The sequence below is a fragment of the Aptenodytes forsteri genome, unplaced genomic scaffold, assembly GCF_000699145.1.
Source record: "Aptenodytes forsteri isolate BGI_AS27 unplaced genomic scaffold, ASM69914v1 Scaffold15, whole genome shotgun sequence".
Lineage (NCBI taxonomy): Eukaryota > Metazoa > Chordata > Aves > Sphenisciformes > Spheniscidae > Aptenodytes > Aptenodytes forsteri.
The window spans coordinates 13,375,059-13,387,942 of NW_008795129.1; the positions used below are offsets into that span (position 1 = coordinate 13,375,059).

General features: G+C 42.3%; 1 protein-coding gene across 1 annotated transcript in view; it reads right to left on the minus strand.

The window, feature by feature from the left end:
- Positions 1-6,700: 6,700 nt before the first annotated feature.
- STN1 (STN1, CST complex subunit) overlaps positions 6,701-12,884 on the minus strand; it is a 30,878-nt gene continuing 24,694 nt past the window's right edge. Inside the window, exons 7-9 of the mRNA XM_009277843.2 lie at positions 12,054-12,215; positions 11,362-11,434; positions 6,701-7,261 (exon numbers count right to left, since the gene is read on the minus strand). Coding sequence (XP_009276118.1) covers positions 7,104-7,261; positions 11,362-11,434; positions 12,054-12,215 — 393 coding nt within the window. The 3' untranslated portion in view covers positions 6,701-7,103. The remainder of the gene's footprint in view (positions 7,262-11,361; positions 11,435-12,053; positions 12,216-12,884) is intronic.

A 12,884-nucleotide genomic window follows, 5' to 3' on the forward strand; every position in this document is an offset into this window, starting at 1 on the left:
TGCAACACCTGCTGCCTGTTCTGAAACAGATGTCTAAAGCATCATTAGGCAATTATTTCTTTAGCCTTTTTCAGTGGGACTAATTTCAAACATCTTTGTGCTAAATCCTCCTCCCTCAGCTTCCTCTGTATTTCTCATCCTTTCCTACGTTAAGAGTTCCAACAAAAACTCCTCTCTGTATCAGTTTGCTCCTGTTATGTTTGTCCTGGATCACTGTACTCACAGAAGGACAAAGAGAGAGACTGTAACTACTTTAAACCAGGAATTAAGTTCAAGAGTTTTTATTTGTGAAAAAAAGACAAGGTGAGGGAAGAAAACAATGAGAGAGTGGAGGCAGTAGTTTCAGAACACCAGCTGGCTTGTTACAGCTTTGTTTTGGTTTTTTGTGGACATTACAGCAAAGAAGAGTTTTACATGCACGCAAGGACAACTCCTATGGTCTCAATGTGAATAACTTACATTTTCGCAATAGGAGAAAAACCCAACTCCAAGCAACCTTTTCATTTCCCTACCACGTCCGTACCTGGCCAAAAAAAGCACATCTTAGAATCAGGTAGGCCTGCAGGGCTTGCATGACTCTATTGTTGGGGAAGACATTTGAGGGAACCGATTCCTCCCTCCTATTTCCAAATATCATTGTAATATTTGGATGAGGTCTCCACCCCTGGGAGGATCCATGAACTTTCCAGGTCAATAACGGACTTGGCACATGCTTCATTTAATCACATTGGCTGTTACGCAGTGACATACATTTGTGATTTCTCTTACCTTGTTCACAGCAGAGGTGGGACAACTTTCCTGTCTGCTTGTTCATCACAGGCTAAGGTGGCAGAGAGCTCCAGTGCTAGCTGGTAGAGAAGGAGCGTTCATTTTGCCAATCAATAACAAAAAGCAAGCTAAAACAAGAGCTGTAGGACATGTTGTGCCAGGTTAATTGGCACTGCACCGTTCAGTAGTTCAACACTTGCTGAAAATCATTCCTTTAGGTTATTTCTTTCACCAGCAAATTCCTGGTTATGTTATGCTGAGGCAATTTTGTTAATCTGGGCTGGTTTCAACTTGTAAATTACTGTGACTAGATTAGTATAGCCTCTATTGCACATTTAAAAGGTATTAGTGGGAATGGGCTGGTGCCATCCCTTACGATCAGTTACTCAACTTTGTACCCTGATGTAGATGCTGTAACTTTACCAGATTTTAACAGTTTGATTTGCAGTTTCCCATCACAAATGTCTGCCTTGGGGTGATCTCTACGAGCAAACTTCAGGAAAAACAGTCCAGTCATTTCTTAAAAGAGCACTGCAGAACAAGTACTTCTTGTGGCAGCTGAAGTTACTGAAGTTACAAAAACAGGTTCCTTGGGACTGTCTCGTGTGTGGTTTCTCTAGTGTTGTATGACTGAGTTTCTTCCTTCCCCTTAATGGAGGCACTAATTTGGGCTTCCCTCTTCTATCAGTGCATCCATTTTCTAAAAATGTGCAAGACCATAACAGCTCAGCGTCCTTCACCCCTCTTAACTAGCCAACAGATTACAAAGTCACTTGGGGTGGTGGGATGGAAGTTGACAAATGCCCAGACACCCAGCATAATCACGTCAGAGTATAATCACACTTTCTCAGAAAAAAACAGGCTAAAAGGAGACACACTAACTAGTAGACACACAAACTAGAAGTCCACATCAACCTTACAGATCATGTCTGCAATGAAATCTGCAAGGACGTGGAAGTGGCAGGGAGAGGCAGATGGCTTCTGTCGGGGGCATGACTTGTGCTTGCTCAGGTTTGGGCAAGACACAAGTGTTTTATTTTTTAATTATATTTATTTTGTACTTGGATACCTGCAAGAAAACCACCACTAGAATCTCTGAGGGTGCTACTGGTTCTTTGGGAGGGTGGGGTGGAAAAAGTGTTGTTTTCCTGAAATTGCAGCTCTTTCCTGCTGCAAACTACATGGGGAAGAAAGCTCAAGAGTAAAGTGGATTATATCTGCCTCTTCTCGTGCCTAGACAAGGAGTGAAGCACAGCCTGCTGGAATTGGAACGAGTTGTGAACAGTGCCAGGTCAGGTAGGCAGGGGGATTATATTGAAACGTTCAATTGCCAGATGCTGACAAGGATATTTGAGTTAAGAAAGAAAAAGGGAACAAAATAGAGAGGAAGGAGGTTTGACCAGGATCCGTGGTGCAGAGATGAGCCATAAGACTGTGAATGAAATGAAGGGCCCGAGAAATGACAGTTAGAGAGAGTGGAGAGCAGAAATAGATGGAATAAATTAAGGGGGAAAGCCTCTGTGCCTGACGGGGTATATTGCTGGGAATGAAACCCAAGATCCCCAACTCGGTATTTCCCTGCTGCCAACAAACATCCACAAAAATGTTTCTGTAATGCTGGGGCTCCGGGAGGATGGTAACCAATTATTATAACTATTCTTTTATCTCTGCGCTGAACTTTTGTTTGCTCGCTAGCCTGTAGGGTTGGGGCAGGAGGGCTGGAGACTGTGCTGAAAGACGGCAATAAAGAACGTAGCACCACACTGACAGGAAGTTTCAAAATTCAGGTTGCCCATGGGATCTGAACTTGCTCTCTTCCCTTTTAGAGGTAAGTATAAAGACACAAATCTTTGCTAGGCACATCTTTTCCCCACAGGATCGGCTTACTTCCAAAGTAAACCAAACTGCATTTCTTTGACAAGCAGATTTTCAGTACTTTGTCTCATAATTCTCCATGTGGCTCCATGCCTCATTGGCTGCTCATTGATGAATTCTCATTTTGAATAATGAATTAGCAACTCCTTATTATTTATGGTGTTCATCACTGGAATACGCACGTATGGACAGATTCACAAAAGTAACAGCTTTCAGTCATGTAGCGAATCTTTAAATTTTTCATTTATTACTTTGAAAGAAAAGCTTCATTTCCCAGGTAGCTTCTGTAAAATACATACCCTCATGGGTACAAATTTACAATCCAAAGATTTGAGAACGAGAACACTCAGAACTCATTTATCTGGATTTCTATTTTTAAGAAGTCATAAGAGGGAACAGGATTCCAGGAAAAATATTTAGTACAAATAAAAACAGGGAGACCATTATTGCCTCATAGGACCTGGAGAGCGAAAAGACAAGACAGGCAAAACAATACGTGTGGAAAGAGAGGCAGAGAAAGATAAAGCTATTAGCAAAAGTGGGGCTTGGACTAGAACTAAGTCCCACTCCAGCATCTATCCACTCATCCACTCCCACAGATTTCTTCTCTAACAGCTCTCACCAACAGATCTCAAGAGCTTTTAAGACTAACATTAAGAAAAATTGAGGCTTATGCCCTACACAGGGAGCTGTATTATCCCCAATTTACAAAAGAGGGAAACTGAGCCATGAAGCAACCTCATCTCTTCTCTCACCTAAGCAGATGGCGGGCACTGAAGGTGGAGTTGTTCCTTCGTTTCCTCACCAGAAAAGCAATCACCTTACATTTTGCTAGAATAGAATATTAAAAGTCCGTGGTAATTTTTGTTCTCAGATGCTACATTTCTATGGAAACATACCTTTTTAAGGTAACATAAAAATGCTGACTGCTTTTAAAAACTCCATTTTACTTACCTGCCTTTTACTGCCATAACTGTTTCTATGGAAACTGGAACTGGCCATGAAGCAGTCCTACAACATGAATTCTCACTTGTCAGTTTTACATTAAAGTGCCACCTTCAAAGTCCTTTAATAAACCAGTAATAATTGTGTTGCCTAACAAGTTTTCAAATTAAACAAAACAAGAAAGCATGCTTTCACTGAATGCACAATATTTTGGAGGTGTGGTCTAAGTCTAAGAATTTTAACAGTGTGCATGATACGACTCTCTTGGTTAAGGATATGATCTTGAAACAGAGAGACAGTTTATTAGCAGTAAAAGCCCTAGTGTGTGTAGTTAGACTTACATAAAGGTGACTTATACCAATATGGGTATGTCTAGACTGCTGTCACAGAAGCATACTGTAGAGATACTGAGTAAATGGGTAAATCAACCTACAGTGAGCTCTGTGCTCCCACAGCTAGCTGGGGTACTTCTGTGCAGGCATATGCATATGGTATTCCCTGTAGGTACAAGAGGGAATGCACTCAGAGTAAGTGTTAGTCCGTGTTGGGTGGCTACCGTGGAAAAAATAAAGCATGCAAGCTTAAGGCACAACTATTCCATACAGTTATTCAGAATTAGAATCTGTGTAACTTAAATCTAGGCTCCTCCATTAGTTTTACTTTAACCTCTCACTCTTGCAAAAACTGTAGGCTCTCCTGTGTTCGTTCATATTTCCCTGAGTTAACTCAAGTGAGAAAAATCCCTTTTTCCTGTGCTTGGAGAGCAATCTCCAACAGAATGCACCCCCAATCACAAGAGTCCAGCATCGCCAGTAAGGACCAGCTTTAAAACTTCCAAGGGCAGGTTCTTTCCAGAGTCACTTATCTGTCTTTCCTGAGATGAATTCTTCCCACCTCATCTCTGACACTTCACAGTTGATCAGTGCTTTTAAATTGCAACAGGGGCAGAACAGAGAGGGAAGATACTTTGTGTCTGCATCAACCTCCAATGCATAGAAAATAGGTGGCCAGAGGTTTTAGGCAGACTTTACACACAGAAACGCATCTAAAACACAGAAAGTGCAGCATCAAAGTTGGAGGCGACAGAACACATTAGATGCTGCGTGTATGACTATAGAAGCTGCAGAGGACAAAGATGTAATCCTATTTTGGTACGAACTTACTTTAAAGAGACCCTAAAGAGCAATACGATCTCCAGACTATCTTTTCCTCCAAGATTCAGCTGTGCAGTGCTCCTCCCAAAACTCACCCAGCCCACACACTTGGCTGACACCCTCAGGAGAACCACAGTCTTTCTCTCTTCTAACCTAAGAGAGGAGATCACCTTTCCCACTGAGCTAGCAGAGTTCTTTTAACCCTTTCCCAGTAAAATCATATTCTGCTAATATAGAACTTTTCAAGAAAATGGCCAAGTCAGTCTCTTAAATTAGATGCCATGCTCTTCCATATGGTCCAAAACACCACATACTTTCCTTAAAATATCCTCAAACTCATGCCAAGTAGGTGACTTCTCCATAATCAAGCAGTAACATATGGTTAACTCCTGAAGTAAGTCTGAATTTAGGAATCGATACTCCAAACTACTTCTTCCATAGATAGCCTTTGTTTTTAAGCATCACTTCAAACTGATCAGTAATCACAGCAGGAATCTGAGAAGCAAATCTCCCCTGTGGCCAACCAGACCTTTTTGTGGGCATAAATTAAAATTGCAATTCCCCTCAGTACCACTTCACTCAGAATCTGGACTTCTTTCCCTGCTTTCCAGAGATGTTTGGGGGGGGGGCTGGGGGGAGAGACGACTTTTACAATTCTTTCTTCATCTTCTTCCTTCTTCCTGCACAGGTACATCCTTTCAGCACCTGTTCAGGCCCATATTAAGATCTGACTAGAAGGTATCCAATTCAGAGCAACAACACTAGGAGTAGGGCAGCCTGCAGGGAAACCAACTATTGAGCCCTGCAACAAGTAAGGAATTTACAGCAAAAGAATGATTCATACATAGTCTTCCACTATGGACAAACGCACCATCTCTTTAAGGCCAGAGTTTTTGACAAGCCTCTGAATGCAAATGCCAAATATTTTGTCATGCCTTTCTCTTAGCCTATATCTCACTGCAGCCGGGGCTTGGAATGAGGCATGTAATATAACAACAAACCAGAGGCCTGGCACACATGGGGCTACTCACTGGCTTTCCTCATGCATACGGTTTATTTTTCCCTGCTGTATCAATCCTTATAGGGCTTTACCACCACATCTGCCTCCCGGGAGTCTGCTATTTCAACTGTTACAGGGAAGGTGCAGAGGAAAGAGGAAGGGTACATTCAACCCTTTCTACTCTTTTCCAGTTAAAGGTCTCACCTCCACACCATTAATTAAACAGATTAATTAAACAGACAAGCCCCTGCAGCAGCAAGTCCTCTCTAAGGATAAATACTGAACAGCTCCGGGCTTTGAACTGTGGCACATAACAAGAGTTCTGATTATTCCAGATAAAACGTCTTGCACGGTAACCTTCTTTAGGCCAATGTTATTTCATCAATGTCTTGCGTTCCTCTGCAAGCACCGATATGGATAGTATTTTTCCCCAGAGGTGACAAGGAATAGAAGACACAAAAGGCAACAGGGACATGAAGATTACAGTGGGTCTTGCTAGCATTCATATTTTCTTTTCCAAAGCATCTGATTTATGGTTTACCATTTATGACGTAGGAAGCAATTTAAAAATAAACAGCAAAACAGTGGCTGATTTTGAGAATTCTGGTCTGAACAGAATCTGCAACAACATGCATCACTAGCGCACACGGTAGCCAGGGGAATCCAGACATGCTTGATAAGCAGTGGGCAAGGTTGCAGGATGGGGAAGGGATGCAGGATCCCATTCCTGAATATTACTTTTCAGAGAAAGATGAGGACTGCTTTAGTAGTGGGAAAACTGTGCACATTCAGTAATACATATTTACAGGCATGGGTACACCAACACTGCCAGGAAGGACAGGCAAATCTTTTGATTGTTTGCTTGCATGTCCTTTCTCTAGCTATTATGAAGTATACATAAAAAGAAAGATCCACAGCTATTACCATATGGAAAGATCACAGGATCATTCTTTAAGCCAGAAAAACGAGTCCTGACATGACCACTGCTGTAAACAGCGCTCTTCAGCAGTGACTTTTCTTTAGGGCTCACTGGATGTAAATGTGAGAACGGCCATGTCACATCTTACTGCAGGGAAAGAGCCCAACTTCTTTATCAGCTCCCTTGCTGTATTAGGATGTCCAGAATCAGTTTGATGCAACTTTCACTAGGAATAGCGAGGAAGTCAGCAAGAACATTAAAACAACTATTTGAACAATTTCTCTAGAGCTGGACCAAAACAACATTTGGAGAATCAGAATGCTCTTTTTTTCCCCCATGTAGATCAGACCAGATAATAGCAGCTTTACAGGGTCACTCAACCTCTCCTTCTTCCCTCCTTTATCCTGAATGGACCAGAATGAATGTATCTTATCTTCTCTCTTTAAAACGCCATATAATATCCTTCCATAGTGCTGACAACATCACTGTTACTCTCCAGCAGTTCCAAGACACGGTGCATCACCACTTCAGCCAGAGAGGGGTTGTAGCTCTGCCGAACACAGCTCAGGACATGAAGGAAATGGCAGCCTTTTTCAGCATCTGCAGAAAAAAAGGAAAATGCAGCCAGGCATGGAGGAAAGACTTGGTCTAACTGCCTCTTTCTAACTATTATAATCCAGATTAGTCATGAAAAAACCACAGCTATCAGAGAGGAAGAATGCCCTAGGTACTAAAGCATGGATGCATGTATTCAGAGGGAAGAGATCCAGTCTGTGCCTACAGTTCTCCAATTACCAACTGTTTCCACTGACTTTTCTGGAAGTGTCAGGGTTGTAACACTAGTAATGAAGGTGAAAGATAATCAGTCTTGCAACCTCTAATATACAGGGCTCATCCAGTACAACCTGATGATGAGGTTAATAACTTAAGGGTACCTCCACTGTCCACCTATACAAGCCATCCAGTTTCTGCAAATGCAGAAGAAACCAAATGAAAATCCTTTTGCTCATACCCAACTTCAAAAACGTCTAGAACAGAAGGAAGGTCCGTGGCCAGGACTTGTAACTGCTTGCCCAATGCTGGCATCTTGTGGAAAAACTGCTACAGTGCAACTTTCATTCACCTAGCAATGCAATCCCATCCCTGCACTTCAGACTACTCAGACAATTACGGGAGTAGAAAGTCACAGAACTTCAGTATCAAATTTTATCTCGTTTAAGAGGAATGAACCCTGAAAATGTACAAGAGAACAGAAATGTAAAAATAATCCCCTTTCCTAGAAGGCAAGCCAGAGATAAAGGTTCTTAACGGCTGCAGTATTGCATGCAGCTACTGTGTGCCTGGTGGAGCCATCATTTGGGGCCCAGCTGTCCCAGTCAACATTTCCTCCAACAGACCCTGTAAACTCACTAATCATCAGTGCTGCAGGCTCCCAGTCTCCCCAAGCATTGAACTTCATAACAGATTTCTTTCTCCTCTGGGGCTAACAATGGAAAACTAGCATAAACGAGACATCAGCACAAACAACTTTCCTCCTCCTCAGCTCACGTGATGTTAAGGTAAGTTTGATAAGGGTACTGAGAAATTGCCATGGGCCAGGGAGGTCCCTGTATTTTGTTGTTGCTGCCTTTGTTTTTATTTTTGCCAATCTCTACTCTAGAATCAGCTGAGCCCCAGAACTGCCTTAGAAGCTGCTGAGAAAAGTCACTGGTAGATAGGAGGCAATGCTAAGTACTGGTAAATAAACAGTTCAGCCTAATTCCTATTAGGCTGTGAATCAGGCAAAGATATTTCTTTACAAGTCAGTGATCCAGCATGGCAAAAGACCTTTGTGGCTGGTAGCCAAAAATGCATCGACCACCCTAGAACAATGCCTCTACCTGGTCATAGTGACTGTTGTTGCAAACAAAGTGGGTAGCTGCATGCTGCATTAGTCATAGGTTTGTCATAAGAGGGTCAAAGTGCCCATCCCTGATCTACAGTAACTTAGGTTATGTCTCAATGAATTAGATTAGTGACTCAAGTGTTACCCAACAGTACAATACATACTTTCCTCCTAGATGCTGGTAGAAAATGGCATTTTGGGGTAGCTGCAGGTGTGTATAATCATTAAGTAACCCAGAAACACTCCTAGTCTATGGCCCAACTTTGAGGGAATACATTCTTTGCAGTGGAGTGATGCTGTCCCTCTTTCATTGACATACTGGCTTCCAGCTTTTGTCCACCAGCTGAGGTAAGACATGCTGTGATTAACTGTCTCACCTGACTACCAGTATCACGGAGGACAGAGTTATAGAACAGTTACCATTTGCCCACTGTGGACATCTCACACAGGGTCCATATTAAATTTAACTTCAAGTGGTTCTGGTTTTTTTCATCTCTACTATTACCCTTATCTAAGCCTAAAACCAGAGCAAATAAAAAAAACCCAACCAAACAAACCCAAAAGAAACAAATCTGGACTAAGTCTACTATTTTGCAGTTCAGTCTGGAGTCAAAATGTACTGTCACCCTTTTCTGGCTATCTTGAGCCTCTAGATAGACCCACAGTGGCCTCACATGAAGGCATTTAAGATCAGGCTGTTTAGAATTACAGTTAGAGCCAAGGACTAGGATTGTCATGTAGACATATTACAGATCAGGGTTTGTGGAGCTCTGACTAGGCACGCTGAGGATTTTTTTATTTGTACAATAGTTCCAGGCAGCTGGGTTGGGCCTGATAATGTGTCACAACTAAAGCAATGGGGTGAGGCATTGCCTTGAAAACTGGCAGAGAAGTAACTCATTGGAGAGAAGAGTTTGGTTTATCATAAATCAGTCTTCCTGTCATGGAAGATTAATATTACTCTTGAAGGAAAACAGGTAGGAATTTCTTGCAACAAACAAGCAAAAGCTCTTGAGGTATTACCATGTTCTTATTTTCTTGCTACGAGCCTGCTCACTAGTCAAGGCCAAGTGGGTGGCTAAGACTGCCATCCCACCAGCAGAGGGGGTCCGACAGTTACATTAGGCTCTGCGCTCTTGCATCGAGTGACAATAAAATATCTGCAGTACCGTGTTGATTTTGATTGAAGCTTCTTGGCTTTCCTTCTCAAAATCTTCTGTTACCAGTGACCAGAACATTGAAATGGTCCTTCTGAAAACTAGCAGAGAGACACTGACCTGGAAATTGTCCTCTTTAATTAAAGAAATTAAATAGGTGGAAAGCTTCAAGGAGAACAAGAGGCTCTGTAAAGCAGTTGCTATTTTTAACCTGCTCAGTATGGAAAACATGGCTTTGAGGACTCAGGACTCTTCAAAGTCTTTTCTGTGACTGATCTACAAGTTTCTCTCTGCTGTTGACTCCTCCTGACTGGGAGAAAGAACTTCCCAACATCTCATGGAGCGCTGAGTACTTTACCACTGTGATAATGCACAAGAGGGGAATTAAACACCAGGCAGTTGCTCAGTGCCCTGTGTCAACTGTATACAGGTTCTGGCCTTTATAGTGGCACAATTATACAAAAAAAAAAACGGGTTCCCAGGAGAACTAGCTGATGTATAAAATGGGCAGAGGAATGATTTGACTCTTACAGAGATGTTTGTATATGTTAATTGGGTAAAAAACAATAAAACAATGTGATATGGTAACTTGTTGCACTGAAACAGCCTCAGGCAAATGAGCCCATCTTCACCTGCATGCCCACTAACATCTGCTCCCTCCATCCCTCAAAGATACAGAACTTTTACCTCCACCTACAAACCTTGTCTGCAATTGTACCACTGCTTAAGGTAGCCAGTTGGAAACTCAAAAATAATACTACTTCACTTAGCCTTTTTTCACTGCAGGATAACCATCATATACCAGGTTCTACGAGCATTGTTAGACTTATGATAGTGTAAGGATATGAGCAATTTAAGATTATACGCCTTATGTTCTAGTCAGTCATTTATTCTGTACTAAAGTGCATTCTACCCCACAAATAGCTGCACTCCAGCAGCAAGTGATCCCTGCTGACACATTCTGCCCAATGAATTGAAACTCTGTAGCAATGTACCTGTGTAATTAGCAGACATTCAAGTCAAGCACAAGCTATCGCTATGGCAATAAGACACAATAGGCTTGAGGAACAGGGATAACTCAGAAGCTACAGGAGCTACATTCTCTGAAAAGAAGTGGATTTTGTTAGACTGAAATCTCTACCTGCAAAGAACAACCACATGAGCTCTACCTGAGCTTAAAATCTACAGAGAATATCCTACTGACTTAAGTAAGTTTTATTGTTGACTTAATGGAGGCAGGGATTTCACCTTTCTGTACGGTCACTTTTGAGTCAACTCCCCTGTAGAAACTGAACTAGCAAGATTTGCTACTTATCCAGAGTGCAGAGCAACAGCTGCTAGGTGCTGACCTAACTTTGCTACATTTGGATCCTCCCAAAATCTAAATATTCTCAAAAGATACAGACCTAAGAAAATGGCTGCTTATTTCAGACCTGAGAGGTTTGCTTCCTGCTGGGCATACCTGCCCTTTCTCTCTCCACGCTCACAGGAAGCTGCTCTTGCACTCCTGCTTTTCGCTATACTGTAGCTACACCAGCAACTTAGCTCTGAGTTCAAGGGGAAGGACAAGAAGCATATCTAATCCAGCAGCAGGAGGAGATATTGCCACCAATATATCAACACCAGCTCATCAGAGCCCTGATCACACTGCTACTTACGCTTGGGTTTTCGACAGTCTTCTTTAATCACATCAAGGGTCACTTTAAGCAGCTCCTTATCATGGTCAGTCACCTGGAGAAAACAGAAGAAACTGGCAATTTATAGCAGTCTATTTCACAGTAGATGGCATGGCTGTTGAAAAGCAATCCAAGGCCATGATGTATTCTAAACTAACACTGTCATACCTACAGTCTGCATTATATACTGCCTCTGAGACTAATAATGAATGTTAAATCTTCAGTTATTATTTTTAGTACCATTGGCAGCATCCATGAGTTAGGTGAAGAACATGATATACTAGAATTCAACCCAAAGGAGCATGACCGACTCAGTAGAACACCAAATTTCAACCCACTTCAATAAAGAGAAGTGTCCCAGGTCCCAGGCTTCAGTGTACTCAGCTGCATCAGCGCACAGTTTGGCAACTCAGTGAACACAGACTGCGCTTGGAACAGCAGCAGTGCTTAAGTCTGGTGCTGAGTTACAAAAAGAACAATTCAGTGGGTGATACAGAGGTAAAAGCAACAGTGAAGTAAGCTGCAGATAAGACTTCTGAGTAAACAGAAAGCACTTGGATGGCCAGCTTCTCTTTCTGAAACATTTCTACTATTTCTGAAACATTTCTACTGTTTCTACTGACTATGAAAGTCATACCCCTGAACTTGTTTGCAACCACAGCTCAGTTCCTTACATGGTATAAATCCTTGGAGCTACTAGGTTTCTGGAAAACCACCCCTTTTTCTTGTAGCATCCTTATTGCTTCCTTAAAAACACTGTGAATCCTTTTGGAACTGGAGTCACTTTTTGACTTCACCTGGATGGGAAGAAAGGAATGAAGCAGATGGTGAGAAATCTCAGCTCAACTAAAGTTACCAGCAAAAGCTCCAGACGCTTTCAAGAGCAAGAGGAGTTCAGGTGATTTTGTTACACATTTTTCTTCATTTAGTAATTCACAAATCATATCTGTTATGTATGAACTAACCAACATCCCTGAGCTTTAAAAACCAAACACACACAACCAGAAGTTTGTGCTATTCCTAAGGAACGACAATCTCCTAACTGCCTGCTTTGTATTTAGCAGCTGTTTGGTTATGTACTGAGAACTCTCTTTTGGAACAGGCTTGTGATGCTCTGTCCTGGTTTCGGCTGGGATAGAGTACTGAGAACCTTTTGGAACAGGCTTGTGATGCTCTGTCCTGGTTTCGGCTGGGATAGAGTTAATTTTCTTCTAACTGGCATAGTGCTGTGTTTTGGATTTAGTACCAGAATAATGTTGATAGATAACCGATGTTTTAGTTGTTGCTAAGTAGTGCTTACACCAGTCAAGGACTTTTCAGCTTCTCATGCCCTGACAGTGAGAAGCTGGGAGGGGGCACAGCCAGGACAGCTGACCCCAACTGGCCAAAGGGGTATTCCATACCATATGACGTCATGCTCAGCATATAAACTGGGGGGAGTTGGCCGGGGGGCGGTGACCACTGCTTGGGAACTGGCTGGGCATCGGTCAGCGGGTGGTGAGCAA